The sequence below is a fragment of the Notechis scutatus genome, chromosome 2 (assembly GCF_049901735.1).
Source record: "Notechis scutatus isolate UNSWTSFEM ecotype Mainland chromosome 2, rNotScu1.2, whole genome shotgun sequence".
Lineage (NCBI taxonomy): Eukaryota > Metazoa > Chordata > Lepidosauria > Squamata > Elapidae > Notechis > Notechis scutatus.
This window is the reverse complement of record NC_142010.1, coordinates 110837585-110861607: the sequence shown is the minus strand read 5'-3', so window position 1 is coordinate 110861607 and position 24023 is coordinate 110837585. Positions and strand designations below refer to the sequence as shown.

The window sequence follows — 24023 nt, the reverse complement described above, 5'->3', positions numbered from 1 at the left end:
GGGTCTGGAACCAAGCCCTATGAGGAACAGGAAAAGGATCGGAATATATTTAGCCTACAGAAAAGATAACGAACAGGGATATATGACAGGAATAATCTGTTGTCCCAAAAAAAGGTAGTAAACTTATTTTTTTCCCAAGGGGGCAGGTCCAGAACAAGGATCTGGGTGTAATTAGCACACAGAAGAAATCCCTTAAATGAGACATGAAAAATATTTTCAAATAACTTAAATGTTGACACAGTAGAAGTGGCTTTATTTTCCTGCTTCCCCAGAAAACAAGACTAGAACCAACTGGTTAAAACTACAAGGGAAGTAGATTCAAGCTACAAATGCCTGTTGGGATGAGTGCTCAGTCAGCGGAGCAGACTGCCACATGAAATGGAGAATTCTCATTCTCTGAAGGCCTTTTTACAAAGGGTGGGTGGTCATCTGTTAGAAATGTCCTAGTGGAACTTGCATTAAGCAACATGTTGGGCTAGATAGCTTATAAGATAGCTTCCAACTCTGAATCTATGGTTTCAAAAATAGTAGAGCAACTAATACATGCCCCCTGTATAAAAGCAATTTAATCACTCTCAAGAAAGCAATTTGGATTCAAATAGGAAAGATCTATCATGCCATTCCAAGACTGTAGGAATCTGTCGCCTCAGACTAAAGTTTCTTTTAGATGTATGAATCAGTTTTCAGCCCTGAAATTTTGCCATTAATCTTCTGAGATTTCAACTGGGGGCAGAGCTTGTGCTTCAAACCAAATTTGTATCTTGACTTCAAAGAAGAGCTGAAAAGAGCAAACAGGTCAGGTGAACTGACTGCAATATGGAATCCATTTGTTTTCCAGAGAACAATTGAATATATGTCACTCTGTCATAATCCACTTAGCAGTTTGTTTATCTATTTACCTCGTATTGAAGAATCTCATATGAAACGATCTGCTGAAGGAGTTGCCGATGAACTTTGTAACTTGCCTGCATCTTGCTGGCTGAAGTAGCTCTCTAAAACAAACAAAAAAACAAACAAACAATATATATATATATATATTTATATATATATATTTGTAAGAAAACAAATATATATATATATATATATATATATATATATATACACACACACACACACACACACACACTAAATAAACACATATATATATATACACACACACATACTGATCCAGTTTTCAAAAGATATTAGAATTTCTACCAACTGGTTTCATCCTTACATATGCATCCATGTTCACAATTATAAAAATGGCATATCTTTGAACATTTAAGCACGCTAACAATAGATTCTTGATGTGTTAGTATAAGATTTGTTATGTTTATCTTTTTACAAAACATAAGCTAAAGCAGGATACAAATCCATCAGTCAACCTTTCATCCATACAGTTTTAATATGCTCTTCAACTCATAAAATGTAACATCACAACACCAATTTAGAACATCTGACTGCCTTCTACCTTTGTGAAGAAGAAAGAAAGACCTTCTTCCCACCCAGATCACCACAAGAGAAAAAGGTATCAGTGATAGGACAGCCTTTTCTCAAAGATTGCAGCAACTATATTGAATGGGTCTTAAAATGTTAAATGAATCAAAACTGTTCAAATCAGAATTTATAAAATACACTTCCTTTACCCAATTGGAAATGGATTCCTCTTATCCCTACCTTCTTATGTACCAAAAAAAACTGCAAGTGGCAATGCCCTCGGTTGGGGTAAGTATCAGTGCGAGGTTCCAGCCTATACCAGCGATCCTCCCGACAATGCAGGTCCTACACAAGTGAAGTGAAAAATGTTAGCTCAGAAGTAATGAGTAAGCACATTACTTCTTGAAAGTGGCATTTTTTCATTCCTACTACGTTTCCAGGAAATGGCTCTACTTTTATCATAGAAACACAGTGTCTCAATTAATTGAGAAAGTGCTCAAATGGATCCACCTATCTTACCTCATTGTACTGTAATTAAATTTGTGCAATAATGAATGGCTTCACGGGAACATTTCTTTTTCTCTCTCAATTATGCTAATGGTTGATTCATGAGAGCAGACCCTGAGAAGGTTCTGCAGAAATCTTCCTTGGTGGCAAGTATATGCTTGTGGTTTCCACCCAGGGGTGGGATTCAAATTTTTTAACAACCGGTTCTGTGGGCGTGGCTTAGTTGGTGGGCATGGCTTGGTGGTTATGTTATTGGCTGGGCGTGGCCAACTCAATATCACTCACATCGAGGCACACATCTCCTCGCCTGGCCTCTCATGATTGTGGGGATGCTGCAACAGTCGTAAGTGTGAAAAATGGTCATAAGTCACTTTTTTCAGTGCCATTGTAACTTTGAATGGTCACTCCACACAAGCAAAGTACCAGCAAAGGAGGAAAAAATACTCCAGAGAAGTTCCAGAGACAGGAAGTCTAGTCCTGCCAAGAATGTAATAAGGGTTAACCGAGAGGCAGTTTCTGTAAGCAACACCAGAATGTTTCCTTCCTGCCTTCCTTACAGGATTAGGCCCGTAATTTCTTCTAACAACTGGTTCTCCAAACTGCTTAGAATGTTAACAACTGGTTGTAGCGAATAGGTGCGAACTGGTAGAAACCCACCCCCGTTTCCACCCACTCCATTTTATTGCATTCCAGAGATATTGAACCAACTCCAGAATTCTGGTGGCTAGCTGGGAACTGTGGGACCTGGAATCCAAGATATCTTTATGGCAACTGGCTAGAAAGATCAATATGTTCTTGAATTAGTTTGTAGCTGGCATAGCTACAGATCTTTACAGCCAGTCAAGTTCTCATAAACCCTGGCCTACCACTCAGAGACCACAATAGAAATTCATGCTGAGGCCTGCAAAATAGGCCTCTTCATTATTTTTCTGATTATTCCAGAAAAATCTATAGTTCTCTTATAGCATTTTGATTAGTTCTAGTGTTTGAAAAAGGAGTCTCGGATTTAATTAGAGCAAGGTGACATATTCTTCTACCAAGTTCTTTCATAGTCACATAAAAGGTTCACATGAAATTTCAGTTTTTTTTAATTTAATGGGATTTATGTTGCTTTCTAAGTGGAGAAGATAAACCACACATAAAGAGAGACTAATCTGCCCAAGATTGTGTGTGTGTGTGTGTGTCCCAGAATTATTCTGGCAATATGCAATATTCCCTTCCTTACCTGCAGAGGAATGACCACATTCCCCAGGAAATCATCCTGCCCTTTATTTTTCCGAGCGTCCTTAATAATTCTGAGTAGGAAAAAGGAAAACAAGGGCAAAGGTGATAGAACATTTCTCATGTACCAAAGAGAAACAGAATGTGCTGCCTTATTTAAATATTTCATTTAGCCTTATCAGCTGAATTATGTAATTAATAGAAGTTTATATACAAAAAGGCTCATAATCAGCCCAAACCTCTTCAGGCCACGAAGGTCACTCAGTTCTTCCAGTTTGTGCCGTACAGGTTCAACAGCATCAAAATCCCTAGAAGAAAGCAAATAAAAATATGGCTTGATGTTCCTTTTCAAGACTTCCAGGAAACAGAAAGAAAAGGAATCAAAGCAAGAAGAGCAATGGATGGATGGATGGATGGATGGATGGATGTGCCATCAAGTGGGGGATGACTTTCAGAAGTCACCTAGATATACCATCTCCAAAATGATCTGTTCCCAAGCTGGTGTTTTTTCTAATAGTGGAGAAGAGCGATAGCTGGGCTCAAAATAACCTGTCCTTATCATGTTTACTTAGGTAAGATTCCACCCCTCTTTGAAGTCCTTAGATCTTCTTCTGAGTATTTTTTGAAAACTGACAGCACAGTTCTTTGATATTTTCAGATGGGAAACAAACTATAGTTGACATTACAGAAAAATAAAAAGAGCCCCCTCCTTCACAACTGTTGCTCCACTTATCTCTGGGGATGGCCTCACTCACTCTGTGGCCATTAGCCTCCAGGAATATTAAATGTTCATTTAGACACAAAAGTAGTTCCCTACTACTTTTTCCTTGGTTTAGTTGTAGCATGGAAGAAATACAGTGCGAGGTTCCACTTAGAAAAGGATTTATTCATATTTTGTTTTGGAGATGATGGACAGTTGTAGGGAGCTACGGCGTTTGCTTTGAGTCTGCCACAGGATGAAATATCAAACCCGTCGCTGTGATCTGACAACTATGTTTATATATATATCTTGTACAAATCGTTAAACGAGCTGAGGAAAGAATGCAGAGCCTGCCTGCTAGAATCTTTTCCAACCCCTTCACCAGCTGTGCTCATTAGGTTGTGGGGGCACATATACCCTACACTGGAAAGTAAGTCAGGTTGCATGTGCCCCAATTTGGTCACTCCTAAGTGATCTCCTGCTACCCCTTCATTACGTTGGACGGTGTTTGCCTAATGATTCTAGCTGCTTTTTGACTTCCTTTGGAAGACTTGTTCTCAAATTTTAATGAGATACAATGAAATTCAGTAGGAATGAAGAGCCAGTTCTGCTTACCACATATCTAGCTGGAATTCGGCATTTTCTACATCTTCAAACTCCCTGGAAGAAACAGTTAAAAAACAATGACTAATGCAAGGGAACATTGGATTGAGAAGGTGGACCCAATCCCCTTGCCTGAACAGAGAAGTAAGATGGAGCTAGACCCATTCCTTCTCACATGCTAGCAGGAACAATTATCCATTCACTGAGCCAATGTAAAAGGACTACATCTGCATACAGATGTATATCAGGATCCTTTTCTGCTAAATGATAAGAAAAGTAGGTTTGGGTGGAACTAGTTGATGAACGGGCATATAGAGATGTCTGTCAGCAAGTATGAACCCAATTATATATGTACAAAGAATGAATGAGAAGCATGTATTCAGTCCAACATCCCCTTCCGTAGCTAATGATAGAAATAAAAGATTAGACAACGGAGCAGCTGGACTTAAAAAACAAACTTACAAAACTTCCCCAACCTACATTCTCTAAATACCTCAAATTGTGACTCCCAGAAAGTGGAGCTATAATCCAATTCATCTGGAACAATAATTTTAACCATGGCAACTTTAAGATACAGGGATTTCAACTCTCAGCATTTCCCAGCCAGCATGGGGAAGTTAAAGTTGCCAAGATTGTAAAACACTGATCCGAAGGCCATCCTATATTACAAGTTTAAAATCAATGGCTATTGTACAGGAAGAGGACTAACAGTGTGATTATACTTTTCCAATATCTCTACTGTAACCCATCAAGGCCTCTCTTCTCTCAGCCTTGACCATAAAGAAAGCTATCAGATGTTATTTGCCTTACAGTAAACTTTTCCTGGTTCTTCAGCTTCAAACTGTTCATCTCTCTCAGCTATTTTTGACCCCCAATAGCCAACGAAGAGCTTTTCCTGGGTATAGTATTACAATTTTCTAGAATATGAGCTTGGTGGCTGAAAAAAACCCATCATTTTCTAGCCCTAAAATTATCTTTATATTTGATTTTCTAATAAGTACAATTTTCTGTTGAGGCCAATGCAAATTAAATATGCTAAAGAGACAAGACGTACAGAATGAAGGTTTCATCCCACACTGGGTTTAATGTCTGATGGATGACTTGTGTGCGATGGGTCTGGTCCTCTGGCAGCAAGTTCTTCACCACACCCTTAGATCGCCTTTTGTTCTCCTGACGAGGAAAACCACGTGCTGAAGAAGAGCCCTGTTTTTGTCCTTCTATCCCTAGGAGGCAGTATGGATCACTTAATCCTGAAAGCAAAGAAGGAGCTTTAAAATGTGCAGGGGTCATGGACTATGATAAGGTTTCATAACGAGTAGCAGAATTATGGCAGGAGGTCCTCTAAACTTTTCTTTCCCCATTCCACTATTAATCTTGATATTGGGCATGATCATTATTTTCCACTATCCCTGAAAAATCCAAGAAAAAAATAATGTGGCATTATTTTGCTTCATTCATTTTCCACCGTCAATTAATCCACACCATGAAGGCGGCTTCTTTTATTTGAGGGATCATCATCTGCTTCCCCTTTCTCCTGATAAATTACACTCAAAATATTTCAGGCACCAAAAGATTGGCTTAATTGTACTGTGTGAACTAAGCTATCATGATTTGCTCAGCAAAGTATGAGCAAGGCCATCATATGTTCAGAGATCATGATTAAAACAAGCCAAGGCTTAAAGGGTATTATCAATCCAATCAAAGTGTTGTTTAGGGTTAACATGAGGACTATAAGCAACCTTTCCGACCATAAACCTTTCTCTTATGCTCTTCCACTAAAACATTTGGCTGCCTTGTGGCGAACAATTTGTAGGTGATGTAACAGATAGAAAAGTTTCCTTCCTCCAGATATGAAATGTCATATTCATTAGTGTTGTTTTAATGGCATAATTTGCATAATTGCCATTTCCAAAGATTTTACTATAGCCTTAGTTCTGCATAGAATTAGAAAGTCAATCTCACTCTCTCTTTCTCTCCCTCCCTCCCTATTTCCCCCTTTCCCCCTCTCCCTCTCCCAGGATCTCTCTTTCTACATTTGAACTGTGGTATGTTGTTTGTACTTACCACTGACATCTTTACCCAGAATATTCCTGGCTTGCTTCACAGTGGCTTTAAGACAAAATATTGGCCTCTGAAAAACAAAAGGAGAAGATCTTAACATAAGGACGTTGCTAGCAGGTGAACAGAATAGCATCTGGGATGTTCAGGTTGATATAATCATAAAATAGGAAAAACTAATGATGGACAATAATAACACATATCTTTAGACTAATTTGGAATATAAACAACAAAGAATGCTTTGGAAACCTTTTTGCAACTAAATAAATAGAACAATTCCATAATAACAACCTACAAGTGAATGGAAAATTGGAGTCAGATCTTACCTCTAGCTCTTTGACCCTCTGGAATATAATCTGATGGTCTCCTGGATCAATACTGAAGGCCTGATTTGGATATTAGAAAAGAAATATTCAGACTGAGAATTTGGTTTCAATAAAATAGGAAAGCCCCTTAAAGTAAAAATAAAGGACAATAGAACATGAGCTTCTTTTAACAAGGAATTAAGATTCTGTATCCTGAAATCACAGCTTCCTCATAATTTCAAAAGCCCTTGATTTCCAATCCATTCAAACCTTTGGCAAGAAGGTCAAAGACAGTGTGATTTGGGGGGGGGACTGGAGTGGGGGAGGGATTGGGGCGGGGAGGAAGACAATGTAGGAGAAAAAGAGAGTCAGGGTGCATCCTGCCTACCAACATAGTTACTATGCTGCAGAGAACAACTATTTGTCCCATTAGCATTTGGGAGAGAGAGAGAGAAAACACACTGAAGAAGAAAGAAAAAAAATATAGTCTTAAGAGCAGCCCAAAGCCTTGGGGATGAATGGTCCATGAATTTGGCTCTTTGTCCTAACCTTTTGCACATATTCATAGAGCTCATCTGAATCAGTAACATGATTCTGTTCCACTTGGCCCACACGATGGAGAATGGTGTAAAGGACCTCTTCATACAGCAGGGTGAGCTACAACAATAATAAAACGAAAATTAAAAACAGATTGGAATCAAATCAGCATAATTTGGATTAGCAGGGTTTGCAAACTATTTTACAGTTTGCAAATATTTTTTACAGTTTAAAAGCAATACAAATTTAGAAAAAAGAAAGAAAGGAAAGAGATAAGTAAACAAGAAAAATAAAATAAAGAGCCCATCTAAAAGCAGGAGCGTGTGCAAGTGCAACAGCAGGCTAGATGAACTAAAACAAGGATGTGTCAAACGTCCAGCAGAAATTCAAAGTACGCCTGATGAATAAAAATATAAGAGCCGCCCAAGGAAAGCTAGACTTCTCCTCAATTTGTCTTCTAAATTGTAATAATAGTCCATGGCAAGATGGATGAAAACACTTAGGTTAGGAAATGAAGTGTGGTGAAGTGTGTAAGGATGGGTAGGTAGACTGGAAGAGGTTCTCTCTTCTATAGTTAACTATTTTATTTGCCGCTTTTTGACCATTACTTCTTTTACTAACTTTTCCACGTTAGAAAATCTTTCTGAAATCAAGGTGCTACAAGACAACTTTTGGTACCTATTTGGTTACTAGATCATTAATTGAATTACTAATAAGATACCCTGCCTTCTTTCATTTGTTGGAAAGATGGTGTTCATCATCATCATCATCACCTCTAATTAGTTGTGCTGAAAAGTAGGAATGTATTAAAGAGACCATCGTATTCAAGCTTTTGATGCTTGAATAGGATGGTCTCTTTAAGGTATGCAATTGTGATGTGTGTTGTTGCCTTCTGTGCTGATTGTGCCTACCAAAGACAGAGGGGAGGAGATAAATTCTCTGTTTACCCCTCCCAAAGGGAGGAAGCAAGCCAACCTCATATGCTTTCTAAATCCCCAGCAGCAAGCAGAGAGGAGAAATACAGTAAGAGGTCATTAGCAGGGATGGGATTCAATTGTTTTAACAACCGGTTCTGTGGGCATGGCTTAGTTGGTGGGCGTGGTTTGGTGGTCATGTGACTGGCTGGGTGTGGCCAGCTCAACATCATTCACATCGAGGCACGCATCTCCTCGCCTGGCCTCTCATGACTGTGGGGATGCTACAACAGTCGTAAGTATGAAAAATGGGCATAAGTCACTTTTTTCAGTGCCATTGTAACTTTGAATGGTCACTCCACACAAGCAAAGTACCAGCAAAGGAGGAAAAAAAAAACTCCAGAGAAGTTCCAGAGACAGGAAGTCTAGTCCTGCCAAGAATGTAATAAAGGTTAATGGAGAAGCAATTTCTGTAAGCAACACCAGAATGTTTCCTTTCTGCCTTCCTTACAGGATTAGGCCCGTAATTTCTTCTAACAACTGATTCTCTGAACTGCTTAGAATGTTAACAACTGGTTCTAGCGAATCAGTGCAAACTGGTAGAATCCCACCCCTGGTCATTAGGCAGAAAGGAATGGGAAGGTAGTGCCTGAGAGGTCAGATAGCCTATAATACTTGCTAGCTATGCATTTTCTTATAAGCCTGTCAATTTGTTCCTGGGAGCCTGCTTATTGAACCAATCTGTGACTAATTTTAAGATAATGCTGGTTTACTTTACATTGCATTTCAACAGTGGAACTAGGTGATTGTGCAGAACATATAAACTCTGGAAATTCCAATATAGTACAGCCTTTCTTTTTTTAAATGAGCAAATAATTTTGATCAAATGTTTTCACCAGGTGCTCACCCAGTGAAACTGGCAAGAGTGTGAACTGAAAAGGGTCAGCATGATTTAGTGACGTTTCAAAATTATAATGGCATTGAAAAAAAAAAGGACTTCTGATTGCTTTTCACACTTAGAACCATTGCAGCATCCCCAGGGTCACATGGGTAAATAGGCAGCAATATAAATTTAAAAAAATAATCAAATAATCAAATTTCGGGCATTCAGCAGCAACAGGCATGTTGTATTTATGACAGTTGCGATGTCCCGGGGTCGTGTGATCACCATGTGGAACCTTCCTGGCTGACTTCCAACAAGCAAAGTCTGTGTGGGAAGCCAGAGTCACTTAAAAAGCAAAGTTCACAGTTAACAATTGCCTTGCTTAGCAATGGAAATTTCGAGCTCAATTGGTTTGTAGGCCAAGGACTACTCGTAGATCTTTTCCCTGATCTATCAGAATACACCTTATGCTCATTAATGAATGAGATTCTTACCTCTCTCTTAGTTAATTTATGGGAGAGATCCATCTACAGAAAGAAAGAAAAAAATAATTTCACTTGATCTGCTGTAATTTTATTTTTTAAAATGCCTAGACTTGCAATAGTTTTTTGGTGGAAATGAAGAAATACCACTTCCCATTTCCAACCTGTTCATGCTCCCTTATCAGCAGGATACCACGTGGGTGTAAAGGAAAAGTCTTTTACATTCAAATTATACGCTGGAATCAATTGCTGGCTTTCAGGCACTGGGTTAAGGCATTGTTTATTTACCACACATTTTAAAATATGGTTAGCACTTCTCTATGGTTTTTGTGGTTTTATTTGCTGTTTTTTTTTTATATGTTATCATATCTATCATATAGAGGCAGAACAGTTTGTTTTATATCATCCAGGAACCTGATTTAATGATGGATGATATTAAAATTATTTTAAATCAATCCCTCAAGTTTTCTTGAATGTTTATTTAATTTTGTGTTTACTTGTTTTAACAGTGATATACTGAATATAGCAAACCTTCACTTTTTAAAACTTTATATTAAATTATTGAAGCAAATGCATTATGCCAGGTACTGCTTCAGTACTACAGGTACTTAGAGGAACATATTTTACACAACTTTCTCTTCAGGAACACCTCTATATATACTATATGTATTATATATAGCTGTGGTAATTCATTTATATAAAGCTAATTCAACAGCTGTGAACACACCACAGCTATTTTAGCCACTGCTGACAGATAAACAGTTATTTTCTTTACACTAATTTAATGTAAACAATATGATTCAATAATTGAATCTTCTGGAATTTCACACCCTATGATACCGAATGTATAACTCAGGACTGTTCATAATGAAAAGTAACATAGAAATGCTTTGAATACATAAAGTAAATAAAATACATACATAACCATCACATTCCATTTCTGAATAAATAAATAAATAAATTTCTGAATATGATTTATATAATATTCATAAGAGGATTCAGAATTAGTAAGAAAAGAAATTTAATTGCATAATAGAAAAGCTTACTATATTTTAAACTAACTGTTTTTATTATCTCTCCCTACAGTATCACCCTACATTGTATTTTCTTTAAATTTCTTGGGTTTTGATGATCAACAACTTTCATGGTCTTCCTTTCAACCCACGAATTCTTACTTATGTAATGGAAAAGATAATTAACTATTTTAAACTAATTCCATTTATTATTTATTCTTCCTTGGTATCTGTTTTGCACTTCATTCTTAACTGAAAAAACATATTTTGTAGACAGTTAAAATCAGAGTTTGTGATTCCAAGGCAGATCTAGACTGCTGTCAGATCTACAAGGTTTTGAGACATAATAATATACAGGACAAAATAATACTTTACTTTTTATAATCAGCAGATAAAAAGTTCTAGAAATGAATATTGCAGAAGCTTTAAGCCTTAGTCTGCATACACTGGAAATGTTGCCCAGATATATTCTAGACAGCATGATTGCTAATTGGGAAGGGCAATTTGGCAATGGGAAGAGTTTCCATAAGAGTTTGCTACAAGATGGGGAATTTACAAATATAACCCATCACATTGCATTCTACAACTTACAGAGTAAACTTGCTGGGCAAAAAATAAACACACAAACACTCGGGACAGGACATGTTTAAATAGAAAAATGATCAGCTACAACAAGTAGCTTTAATAACCGGTATTTAGTCATCATGAAGACTAATAAAGAGAAATCCTGTGGTGTTCTTAAAATTAATAGGACAAAATGTGTGGTATGTGCCTCCCATAACAGTTCAAAGTTCAAACCTCTATTAAAAGAGCTATTAGCTACACATGGGCTCCTCCAAAAATGGGTCCTGCAAATAATGGATTTTGTGTTCTTTTATAGCAGAATAACCCAAGCACTGTTTTTACTAAAGTTGTCCTCCCCAAACAGAAACTTCCCACTATACTTGCAACAGTTAGCATTAGAATTTATTTTGAAATTATTGTAGATAGTCCTTGCTTAATAACCACTCATTCAGTGACCATTTGAAATTATCACAGCATTGTCCATATGATAGTTATGACGGTCCTCAAAATTACTATTGTCATAGCATCCCCATATCACATGATCATGATTTCTGATCTTCCCACAACCAAAGTTAATAGAGAAGTGGACAGGAAGTCAGAGGTTGTGATCACATGTGAGCCTCACTTAATGACCTGTGGTGATTTGCTTTATAATGGCAACTGAGGACTACTGAGATTGCCATTGCTAAGTGAGGTGGTTATGTGACATTGCACTTTACTCCCATATCCCTTACCAATGAAAATTCTGATCCTAATTACCTTCTTTCCAATTATCACCATTAAGTGAGGACTATCTATAATACACTGACACCACCAGATTTACAAAACAAGGTGGGAATGAGGTTTAACTGAATGAGAATTCAGAAAGATAGAGAGTACTTCCAAGCTTAGCTCTTGGTCACTACACAGATACATCCACATAGTTGTCTTGGTAACAAGTGGCTTGCCGCGGCCTTCTTTTGGGATGCATTAATCTCCCAGTTTAGACAGCAGCCCTGGAATCACTTAGACGTCTCCCATTCAACTACTTACCATCTCAGACTCTGATTTGATTTCCCCCCACCCCAGAGTCAGTTGATATCAGTTAAATGCTGTCATCTGTTTGATGAGCAATTTGCACCTATTCACATTTGCACCCACAAGTCAAATCAAACCACTTTCCTCCTCCACAAATCAAGCCAAGATTAATAGTGCCATTGAAAGGCAACAGGGTAGTGCAATGTCTTCTTACATCTAACCTGTGCACTCCATCTATCAAAAATTATCCTAGTTTGTTCCTTTTAAACTCCATGCGAAAGTAGAAAGTGGAATCCATGTCCTTTCAGATGCAGCTGAACTACATTTTCCAGGATTTCACACTGCATTTTCACATTAGTCAGGTTTAAAAAAAAAAAAAAACAGCTGGGGTGGGAGACTAATTCTCTACAATTGCAATCAAGGGATGAAGCTGTCTCTTGACTTCTACTTCCAGTTTAAGAGACAGAACTGGAAAAAAAATGGTTTCATCGACTCTGTATGCTCCTAACCTTATCCAAAACCTTTTAATGTTTTCAAACACATGTCTTTATTTTAACAGTCAATATTATAAGGTTCTTGAGGCATTCCATGGAATCTACTGAAGTGTGACTTTGTTTAGAAATAGAAGTGCCTTATCACCCCTACAATAAATCTTGTCTAAGATTTATTTTAGACAAACTTATACAACTGAGTATGTTGCAAGAAAATATGAGCAACCAAGGCTATTGCTATCAGGAGATTGGGGGAAAAATAGCTTGAAAATGGGAAGGAAAGTTTTTGTTTAGATGGAGTAGGCTTTGCCGTTATTATGCAAAAGATAGAAAGTGCAGCAACACATTTGCTACTATTAAGACAATGGAAGAGGCTGAGAAGAAGATTATGGATTCTTGGTGCCCTGCCAGATTATGTTTTGCTTTCTGAATAATAGTTAAAAGCCCAAATTTGAATTAAAACTAGTCTTCCACTTTCTATCTTTTCCACCTCAGAAATCGGTAGTTTAAGAGAATGATGATCAGATAGACTGGCCATAAAATTGTTTGATGAACACAGAGTTCAGATATCATACAAAGATAGAATGTGGTTTGATTATAGTTATTTTGTATGAACCGACTATGTGGCTTGCAAATTATGGCTTACTGCTTAAGAGCCATGCTCTCTAATCTCTTTGTGGTTTATTTGATACATCATAGTTAAATTATGATTTAGAGCAATATGCAAACTAAGATGAGAGTAACTAACAAGGCCCTGGGCAAGTTAGTCACTATTTATCAGTCATTGGGAGAAGAAGTTAACTTCTCAGAGAAATTCCACAGTCAGAAAATGTTTAATAGTGGTTAATAATATAAATACAAAATACAATGGAGTGTGAATCTGTAAAACCTCCTCTCCAAAGCACCTGAAGGCAGAACAAGATGCAACAGTTGGGAACTAATCAAGGAAAGAACTAAGAAGATAGAACAATTAATCAGTGAAATAACTTGCTTCTAAAAGTTGTGGAAGTTTTTAAGAAGAGACTGGACAACCATTTGTCTGAAATGGTATAATAGAGTCTCCTGCTCTAGCAGGGGGTTGGCTAGAAAACCTTCAAAGTTATTTCCAGCTCTGTTGTTCTTTTCCATGTTTATCTGGATTGATCGTATTTTCAACCTTCAAGTTTGCATGTTGTTTCTTTTTGCTAAAAAAAAAAGTCCTTCTCTGGATAGGAACCAGCAAAGCTATGGTATTGCAGCAGGTCTTCATTCTGTTCTGAGCCTTACTGAACAGTTTTTGGCAAGTCATGACATGAGTACAGCCACCTCAGCAGACTTTTGTATACTATTTCAGAGGTCAGTCGAAGAAAGCAGCTTAATAACTTTTATGGTATCTAAGGCCCTGCTAAACATCATATTTTCAAATTAAAGCAGAATGTGAAAGAGAAAGGAGGAGGGGGAAAAAAAGGCTGATTGCAGTTAAGCACCACCACCTACGTTTCTGCTGTCTTCTTGGGGGTTTCCAGTCATTGGGGTCTCACTCTCAGGCTCCATGCTGGGATGGACTGGGGAAGGGGTAAGCTGAGCAGAGGACGCCATCAGAATGGACATGTTTTCAGACAGAGGCTGACCCACAAAGTCAGAAGTCTGCCTTTCCTAGCATGAGGCTCCCATCAGCTCTCACATGCTGAAGAGGAAACCACACTCTTTTATCACCCTGACCATTGTAGCAACAAACGGAAACTGAAGCAGGGCTCTCTTTCTCAGCTTATACCTTGCAGTTCTCTAAACATGGAGTTCTCTCCCCAATGCTGAATATATCCTGAAAATTACCTGTCCTCCTCTGATGGCTTCTCTGAAGCCACAATCCCCCCGGAGCTATATCTGGATGCAAACTCTCTAAACCAATGTTTCTCAACTTTGGCAACTTTTAAGAAGAGTGGACTTCAACTCCCAGGATTCCCTAGCCATCCATGCTGGCTGGGGAATTCTGGGAGTTGAAGTCCACACATCTTAAAGTTTCAGCTTTGAAGTAAAGTTCAGGAGCAAAGCAAGTTCCACAGAGCAAGTTCCATAAATGGTGTTCTTCTCCAGGGTCAGGTTAAAGTAATGGTCATTCTGGTTTTTTTGTGGTGATTTCCCCAGGGTGGGACTTCTTTAGGCCCTGCAAATTGCAAAACTGGCCAGTTATTTTCCAGACAGGCCTGGCATGATGCAACTTGCTTGCGGCATGAAAAGGCTTCGCTGATAAGCACTGATATGAAACAGACCTCCAAGAAGGAAGGCCTACTCTGTCCCAAGCCAGTATATTCTCTCAGAAATTGAAGCAGATCAGGACAGGGTCATCAAACATGCCTGTCTTTTCTTCACCAAGAAAGAAAAACAACATGTTTCAGCTTAGATCTCAAATCTGATTTTTGTCTTGCTTAAAACATCAGTGAGAAGGCTTTGGGTAGCCAAGGTCCAGTCTCAACATGGGGGGGAAAGGCTGAATAATAGATGCAGCCTTATCACTGCATACAAAGCTGCACTGAATTTGGGAGGAACTGGGGAGGCAATCTTTGTTTTTCTTAACTGGCACATATTTTAAGGTGACCACCACAATTTTCATGCCTTTCTCTTCTCAAAATGAAAATAAATGGAGCTGTCAGTATTTAGCCTTCATAGCAAGCAGACCTCTGATGGCTGCTAAAAGGGAAAGAAAGATCCACTTGCATTGTCAGCAGTGCATAGTTTCACCTCCAGTTATTCTCTAAAATCTTTTAACACTGCTATTTTTTTTCTCAAACAACCAAACAACGCTAGTCATGCTGGCTGGGAATGCTGGGAGTTGTAATCATCTAGAGGGCACCTAATTGGGAAGGCTGCTGATATTCCTCTCTCATTTCTTTGGTTTGGGATTTATTTTTTTATTTTTTTGCTGGCTGCTAGAGCTCTTTCTCCTTAAGCACACAATTCTGATGTGGAGATAACCTACAAACTCAACAAACAACTAGCAAGTCCTGCCAAAGATCGACATGGATCCTTGGTGGTGAGTGCCATTAGTATGTAGCAGAAAACAAATGCTGTGAAAGTCTGGGAGAAATAAGAGCTACATGTAAGAGGTACCCCAAAGTTCAGTGTAATAATGAGGGTTCTAGATTTGGATTGAGAGAACCCAGGTTCAACTTTTTATTCAATTATAAAGCTTACCAAGGAGACTCTCTCAGTCCAACCTACATCCAAGGTCATTGCAGTGTGTGAAATGAAGGGGAAACCCATGTAAATGGCCTTCAGCTCTCAAGAGAAAACGAAGTTATTACATTTATAGGACACCCACCTCACCACTGAGGGACTCTGGGCCATAATAATAAAGAGGATTTGGGGGAAAAGAGAAGATGTTCATGCAAATCTGGAAAGTCAGCTGACTGGAGGCCTTGGGCCAGATAATTAAAGCTAAGTATTTGGTGGAGTGTGCACATTGGCATCATCTACCACAACATAACATCAAGCCATCTACAAATGACAGGTGAATAAACATGTCCTGCTTGGGCATCTCAGCTCTATGACCATCCTCTCTTTGGCAGGTGAGCTACCTCCATTTCCTCTCCTATGAATTTTACAATGTGGCACTTAAGATTCCATATTCATGATGGGATGTCAAAGAGCAGAGAGAGAAGAAGAAAATAACCACCACCCATAGAATTGTAGATTTAACAAGATCTTTGTTAAGAATCAACTCATTCTCTAGAAATGTAGGAAACATGAGGCAGGAACTGAAAAGGGCCCTGTAACCCCAGAGGGCTCTTCCTTCTAGTTATAGAGACTTGAGCCAGAACAAACTGGAACTGCCTTGCTTGGTATGAGGCAACTACCTATTAGGCTTTTGCTTTAAATGCAGTGCTTTAAGTTGCTAATACAAAGCATTGCATTTGGAAATTCTAGTTGTTGCCATCTTGGCCCCATAATTACTATTGTTTCAAATATCCAATTTACAAATTCTTTCCCTTCAAAGAAGATTAGAATATAGCAGGGATCTTCAAACTTGACAGCTTTAAGACCTGTGGACTTCAACTCCCAGAATTCCTCCTGCAGGAATTCTGGAAGTTGAAGTCCACAAGTCTTAAACTTGCCAGGTTTGAAGACCCTTGGAATATAGCATCAGCTTTTCTTTTAAACATTAATGCTTTGATGGTCTTGACTCTTGATCATACAGGGCAAAGGAATTTCTTTGTTTCCCTTTTTATTTCCTCCTTTCTCATAATGATCTATATCTCTGTAGCTCTCATGGGACCTTTACAAGAAATAGCAATAAAAATCTACAGGAATGTGTTATTGAGGCAGTATGCAATTGGCAAAATTAAAATGGGCTGGTGAAATTTAGATCTTTGCATGAGAGCAGCCTTATACGATGTTTTATTTCTCCTGGGATGAAACCATATTAAAAATACTTTATTCATGTGCCAGTATATTACAACAAGGGGGTAATGTATCTCTGTAAGGGTAATATGTTCTTCAGTTCATCTCTAGATGGTGTATGTGGTTATAAGGATTATTGACAGACCATTCCCGCATCTGGTCCCTGGGTTGGTGGTCAAGTTCCCGTCTGGTGGTTTTGAATGACTTCAACTTCCATACATTGGAGATTCAGTTTAGTAGAGTCCAGACGTTTATGGTCTCCATGACAACCATGAGCCTATCTAGATAATCACTGATCTGATACACAGAGATTAGACCCTATTTTCATTTTAGACTAGTTGCTGTATGATCTGAATATGAGAGTACTGTCACCATCCCTTTGTCAGGGCCAGAGCATTTCATGGTCCAAATGTGAGTGATTATCATGCCTGATCTCCACCAGGGCTGGAGTTCTGGATCCAGATGATTTTAACCAGGTTCTTGAGGTCCCGTCCCCCCCACACAATCTGACAGGCATATCCACCAAGAATCTGGTTTGCCACTGGCCAGTTTTGGGGCACTTTTGGGGAAAGGGTGTTGATGATTTTCTGAGGCTTTTCTAGGATCACAGTTATTAAATTGTTTGATCCAATAATCTATTTTCCCAATCTCAAATAATGTCATTATTTGACATTATTATTTTGTACACACATATACAAAAAAACAGATTTGGTTATTGAACAATTCAGCAGCAGCAATCCTAAACTGGGTCTTTGACCCATAAACAAGCAATTGCTTCATTGTCCCAGGATCTGCCCAAATTATTCCAATTTAACAGCCACTGCTCTAGGACATGAAACATCAGAAACATTGGTTAGAGCACAGTTGGAGAACATCGTTTTAATCTGGCAAGTATGTGCCCAGGATCAGGGCTACATCATGTTGGTAAAAGAGGCAAAACATTCTTTGCATCCACTGCTTGTCATCCAGTGGTTTTATTTCAGATGCCTGATTCCTTTTGGGGGGGAAATCAATGGCAGTAGGTACATAGATCTTCAGCCTCATTATGCTCAGATTTCTAAACAATCAGTGGCCAACCATCAGGTACCCAGAGTAATTTTGATACCAATTCTTACAACCTTCTATATACAAACAGAATTTATTTGTGTGCTTGTTTGGAAGCAGTTAATCTCTTTCATATACTTCCAGTCAGGATATCTGAGCGCCATTTCTCTGAAACGTGTGGCACAACCTCCCTTATGAAAAGCCTTCTCTGTCTTTAACATCTGGAGAATGGATTAGTGTCCTCTAGCTTCTTTGGATCCCTCTGTCTCTGACGTCAATAGTTCTAGTGTGCATTTCTACACATAGCCTTTGCAATATGGTGTCTTTTGGACCCGCATGTTAATATTAAACATTAACATCTGGTGCTAGTTTGTCTAGGCAAAGACCATGTTACAAGTCAACACTTTTTCTACTACCAGCTGAGGCGTCACTGCAACCCCTTGGCTCTTGTAGCTTCTGTGTTCTCACTCAAGTGCCCCACTGACCAAAGAACGCAACAAAAGTGAATAAAAGGCATTCAGCTGCCAAAGACTGCTCACTCATTCCGATTTCTCTGCCTAGGGGTGAAGATTAGGCCTAAACCTGTCTTTCCTGTAGATATGTTGAGACCACTGTCATACACCCTCACTGTATTGCACTGCACTGATTGGAGGGAGGAATCTGATGACGCTTTAGCACTACATGACTTACTGACCACAAGGGGACAGTGTGATGTGGAGAGCTAAAGATTTCCTCTGTGCCTCCCATTTTGTCACTTTGCCTGCTTTTTGTCTAAAAGAGTGCCAATCTCAAGTCAATTCCTTCTTTTTTCCCCCCAGGTACACATAATTACAGAACGCATGCTCTCTCTCCTCCTTAATAGGATGTACAGATTGTCCTCGGCTTACAACAGTTTGTTTAGCAACCATTACAAGGGCACTGAAAAAACTGACATGACCATTTTTCATATGTACAACCGTTGCAGTATCCTCCTGATTAAATGATCAAATGTTAGGCACTTGGCAACTGACTCATATTTATGATGGTTGCATGGCGTCATGTGGTCAACTTTTTGTGACCTTCTCACAAGCAAAGTCAATGGGGAAGCCAGATTCATTTAATAATCAAGTTACTAATTTAAGAACTGCAGTGGTTCACTTAACAACTGTGGCAAGAAAGGTCCTAAAATGGGGCAAAACTCATTTAGCAAGTGTCTTGTTTAGCAACAGAAATTTTGGGCTTAATTGTCATAAATCTAGGACTATCTGTAGTTACTGGTAGTTGCTGGGTTTTGCTCATCTCCATCATGCATTTCCTGCATATAAATTTGTTATACTGTAGTTACTATATAAGACCTACAATATTTTATTAATCATTGCTCAGGGCAGATTCCTGCTCAGGTGCAAGATTAGCAAAAATATGTAAATAGGTTTAAATTTCATTAAAGACAATTGAATATGGGTATTGTGGTGCCCTTCCTAAATTTACCAATCTGCTGCTGAAAAGCCTCAGATCTACCTGACGGAGCCATGAGCTTAAACATTTTTTTTTATAATTCTACCAGTCCATTAATAATATTTCCTTGCTGGTATAATTATTGTTATAACACCCTGAATAGATTTTGAAACCTCTTATATACAACTTTTTAAGAGGAATTCTCTTTTATATTCACAAGAGCCTGAAAAACAAACAAACTTGTGGGGTTTACAAAATAAAACTTGGCCTACCTCTCTTGGGTTGATCGTCCTGCAGATCTGAAGTTCCTTAGATTCTTCTAAAAATAGTTACCTAGAAATAGAAGAATTTAGCTTTGTATATTCTCAGTCATCCATGGGAAATTTTTCAAAATGATTCACTTCTTTTTAGCCCAAGCTATAGGGCTGGTGTGGGGGTGGTTAAGTTAAATGTGATAATTACGCAAATGTCAATGATAGATACTCAAGGAAAAATTTAGCTGTGTAGAAACCAAAATCACCTCATTTCACAATAAACAGCATATGTTGAAGAAAAGCCATTTATAAGAAACCAAAAGATTTAGCACTGCTTCACTACATCTTCAAAGGGAGCAATACCCAATCTCCTGAAAGCCACATTATTTATTATCATAAAACCAAACAGTGTATAAATTCAGAGTATGTCTAATTTTGAAATGAATTGGGTTGATTAAGATATTATTAGTCATCTTTATGGTGGATGTTCTCTGCAATTATAGAGGCCCAGGTGAATCCACTACTTTTAAGAGTTGGAAATTTGCTTAAAATTCTTTCCATTTGAAGGAATTATGACTTAGAGAAGGTGCAAAAAAATGAATAAAACAACATTTAGCATATTTATCCAATAAACATATTTATAATAGCTAACCAATTGTTTTAATTGCTGTGTCTGGATGTCAATCAGCCCTTCAATGTAATCTAGACAGGAAACTAAAAGTATTCTAACACTACCTTTATAATAAGGCCACGGGAACAGAATCATGCACATTTGAAAGTACTTCTCTCCTCTCTTGCCTTTAGTTTTCAGAGAATTAAGGAAGGGCCCTTGAGATGCTTTCTCCATCCCCATTCCTTCTGTGGGCTGAGATAGGTTGTCAAACCATTGCTCAGGTTGCTGCTCTTCTGTCTCCCAAGCTTATTTACATAGCCCATTTGTGTGTGTGTGTGTGTGTGTGTGTGTGTGTAAAGTTCAGTTTGCAGATCACTAATAATAGCATTAAACCAAGCTAACAGCTGCTAGTTATATAGTTGGGGGACTATTCTACTAAGTTATGGCAACATGATTTAACAGCACAAAAATACAATGCTATAATAAAATACTATCATGTTAAAATGCAGGAAAATGCTAAAGTGTCTGTGAAGATGAAAATAAGTAAGCTTGGGTTTTTTTTTCTCAGTATAGTATTTGTTACCTATAACTCATGGGCCCTGTTTCAGGCTCATGGATCTGATGTATATTAGTATTTAAATTAAACAATTAAATTAAATTTCTTCTTTGAGAAAAGCCAATTTCTATTTCTTCTTTAATGGGTATGCAGGAGCCAACTGGTGTCTTTCAAAGATTGGGGGAAGGATTGATCCTGTCTGAACACTTAATTTGGTGTAAAGAGGACCAATTTGGAGGTTTGAGCTGAGAAAACTGGAGGCACTATTTCTATGCTAAGTTTTAGCTAAAGTAAAACTGCATTGTCCAGCTTGCAAGGAACATTGGGTAAAAAAAACGTCTAGCAAAGAAATATGTTCTACCTTCTTTTTTGAGCCTCAGGAAAACACTGTTGTCCATCTGTTATTTGCCCATTAAAGATATTAATGTCAAATTGCCAAAATCACTGAGAACAAGGCTTGCCGAAGACAAACACAGGAGTGCAAAAATGGGATTGATAGAAGTATCTTGGAAATATGTAAACAATCCATTGGCAGGTTTCAAACTTCTAGTTTCTACAAATCACAATGTATGATTTCTAGGCCGATTTAAAACATTACATTGACTTCCCCAAAAAAAGAGGAAAAGAGAAAATAATATTAGGAAGTATGATTGAGACAGAAAGCTGAGCTAATTCATTCCTTGCTTACTTAGAAATTCTATGCTTTCACAACATAGTACTGTTATTCATCCTGCCCATTTGCACAGAACAGAACAGAAAATCAGAGCAATAGCTTCCCAAAACATCATCTGGATAGACCTCTCTTGCAGATGAGAAACTAGGAAGAGTGATAGGAAAATGTCCCCTGAATCTTCTCTCAAAAGGCCCATAATGTGAAGGCTTGTGGTTTTTTCTTTAGACATTGTACTCTTACCTATCTATAGAGAGACAGATTGGTGTAGCAGTTAAAGGCACTGAGTAGAAACTGCAAGACTCTGAGCCTTGGGCACAAAGCCAGCAAGGTGACCTTGGGCCACTCACACACACTCTCTCAGCCCTAGGAAGGAAGTGAGGGCAAACCACTTCTGTTGTGAAGAAAGCTGCAGGGACTTCTCCATGTAGTCACCAGGAGTCAAGATCAGTTTAAAAGATCACACACACACAAATCATGCCTATAAGATATCACTTAGTACTACTCATTTTCTTGGCTAAGTAGTCTGTAACACCAAACTGCAGTTAATGTGTAGTGTGTCAGAACTGATGGCAATTGGATTTTAGTTGCTACCAATCTTGCAGAACAATCTTGTAGGACTTTTTCCATATATAACTGAATATTTGGCCTCCCTTTAATTTGCTCTTGCACCTAATCCTTAACCAGGGGTAGGATTCTACCAGTTCGGACCTATTTGCTTGAACCGGTTGTTAACATTCTAAGCAGTTTGGAGAACCGGTTGTTAGAAGAAATTACTGGCCTAATCCTGTAAGGAAGGCAGAAAGGAAACATTCTGGTGTTGCTTACAGAAACTGCCTCTCTGTTAACCCTTATTACATTCTTGCCAGGACTAGACTTCCTGTCTCAGGAACTTCTCTGGAGTTTTCCCCCCCTCCTTTTCTGGTACTTTGCTTGTGTGGAGTGACCATTCAAAGTTACAACGGCACTGAAAAAAGTGACTTATGACCCTTTTTCACACTTATGACTGTTGCAGCATCCCCACAATCATGAGAGGCCAGGCAAGGAGATGTGTGCCTCGATGTGAGTGATATTGAGTTGTCCACGCCCAGCCAATAACATGACCACCAAGCCACGTCCACCCAGTCACATGACCACCAAGCCACGCCCACCAACTAAGCCATGCCCACAGAAAAATTTGAATCCCGCCCGTCCTTAAGGATTCAGTTCCTCCAATTCTTGAAGACCATATGTCTTCCAAAACATAGGCTCTTGCTCCAACAAACAAGACTTGCTTTCAGCTACCACTGTGACCAAAATCTATCTGCATGGGGACCAGAAAAGCCACACAGATGCTAAACTGCATGTGACTACAGCAGATTGGTTTGTACTCTGACTTCTGGAAAGCCAGGGGACTGTCAAACCCAGGGAAAAAAGGCTTGCTCTGTTCAGTCCCTTCCCTGCCCATCTTCTCCTTCTGAAACTGACTGTTCTGTATTTGTTGTTCTTCTCTAGAGGGACCCTAAAGCAAACACTCTAGGAATGCACATTTTCTCAGACCACATCGGTCAACAGGTTTAACTTGTTACCGCTGTATTTGCTACTATGTGAAAGTGATTGGTCCGTGATAAGCTCCCTGATTCTCTTTCCCTCAGGTGATACATGCAAGGTATGTATGTGGTTCTAATGCAGGGGTGGGCAACTATGGCCCTTTTATGAATTATGGACTTCAACTCCCAGAATTCCTGAGCAAGCCATGCTATTCATAAAAGGGCCATAGTTGCCCACCCCTGTTCTATGCATCACCTAGATTTTAATTAAACATCACCTTAGACCTGATCTTAATTCTGTGCCATAAAAAGTAGCTCTGACCATGATTAGCTCACCGAGGAAAACATTTTTCTCCCCTCTTTCCAGGCATTCCTCCATCTGTCTATAAATACCCAAATAAGTTGAGCTATTGTAAAAGGTCCCCACAAAAACAATCCTCTCCTATTATCCAGTTAGTTGATGCTTACCTAAAAAGATTGCAGGGATCAATCCAAGCATTTCTGCAAACAGCAACAGCCTCTCCAACGCATTCAACACAGCCACGTAGGACTGCTAGGACTGGTAGGCAGCTTGCTAAGGATCATATAATCCCATCCTGTGGAGAGCGGAAACATACATCAGTTGCTTATTTTGTTATCAGTTGATTATTATAAAACAGACAGCTAGTCATCTTTCTTGTCAGGAAGTTTGCCTTTGGATTTTGCCAGCAGCCCACCGATTATGATCCTGTTCAATTTCTGTTTGCTGCTAGCAGCCAAGAAATGAACTAATGCAAATCAAATGGCAGTCATTTGGTCTCCTTTTGAATCCTAACAAAAGAGAAAGGAAAGA

At 38.7% G+C, this 24023-nt stretch overlaps 1 protein-coding gene across 6 annotated transcripts in view; it reads right to left on the bottom strand.

Annotated features, from left to right (window-relative positions):
* Nucleotides 1–23784, bottom strand: part of UNC13D (unc-13 homolog D) — a 54099-nt gene extending 30315 nt beyond the window's left edge. For 5 of the 6 annotated variants that reach the window (XM_087955798.1, XM_026667473.2, XM_087955801.1 and 2 more), the window contains exons 1-11: nucleotides 14191–14453; nucleotides 9642–9674; nucleotides 7363–7470; nucleotides 6835–6894; nucleotides 6515–6581; nucleotides 5505–5700; nucleotides 4463–4507; nucleotides 3387–3455; nucleotides 3152–3221; nucleotides 1660–1764; nucleotides 900–992 (exon numbers count right to left, since the gene is read on the bottom strand). In XM_087955798.1, the coding sequence (XP_087811924.1) occupies nucleotides 900–992; nucleotides 1660–1764; nucleotides 3152–3221; nucleotides 3387–3455; nucleotides 4463–4507; nucleotides 5505–5700; nucleotides 6515–6581; nucleotides 6835–6894; nucleotides 7363–7470; nucleotides 9642–9674; nucleotides 14191–14304 (960 nt within the window). In that variant the 5' untranslated portion in view covers nucleotides 14305–14453. Of the gene's footprint in view, nucleotides 1–899; nucleotides 993–1659; nucleotides 1765–3151; nucleotides 3222–3386; nucleotides 3456–4462; nucleotides 4508–5504; nucleotides 5701–6514; nucleotides 6582–6834; nucleotides 6895–7362; nucleotides 7471–9641; nucleotides 9675–14190; nucleotides 14454–19841; nucleotides 19903–23659 lie in introns of those variants that run through there. The other variant, XM_026667475.2, reaches the window with a different exon arrangement.
* Nucleotides 23785–24023: the final 239 nt, after the last annotated feature.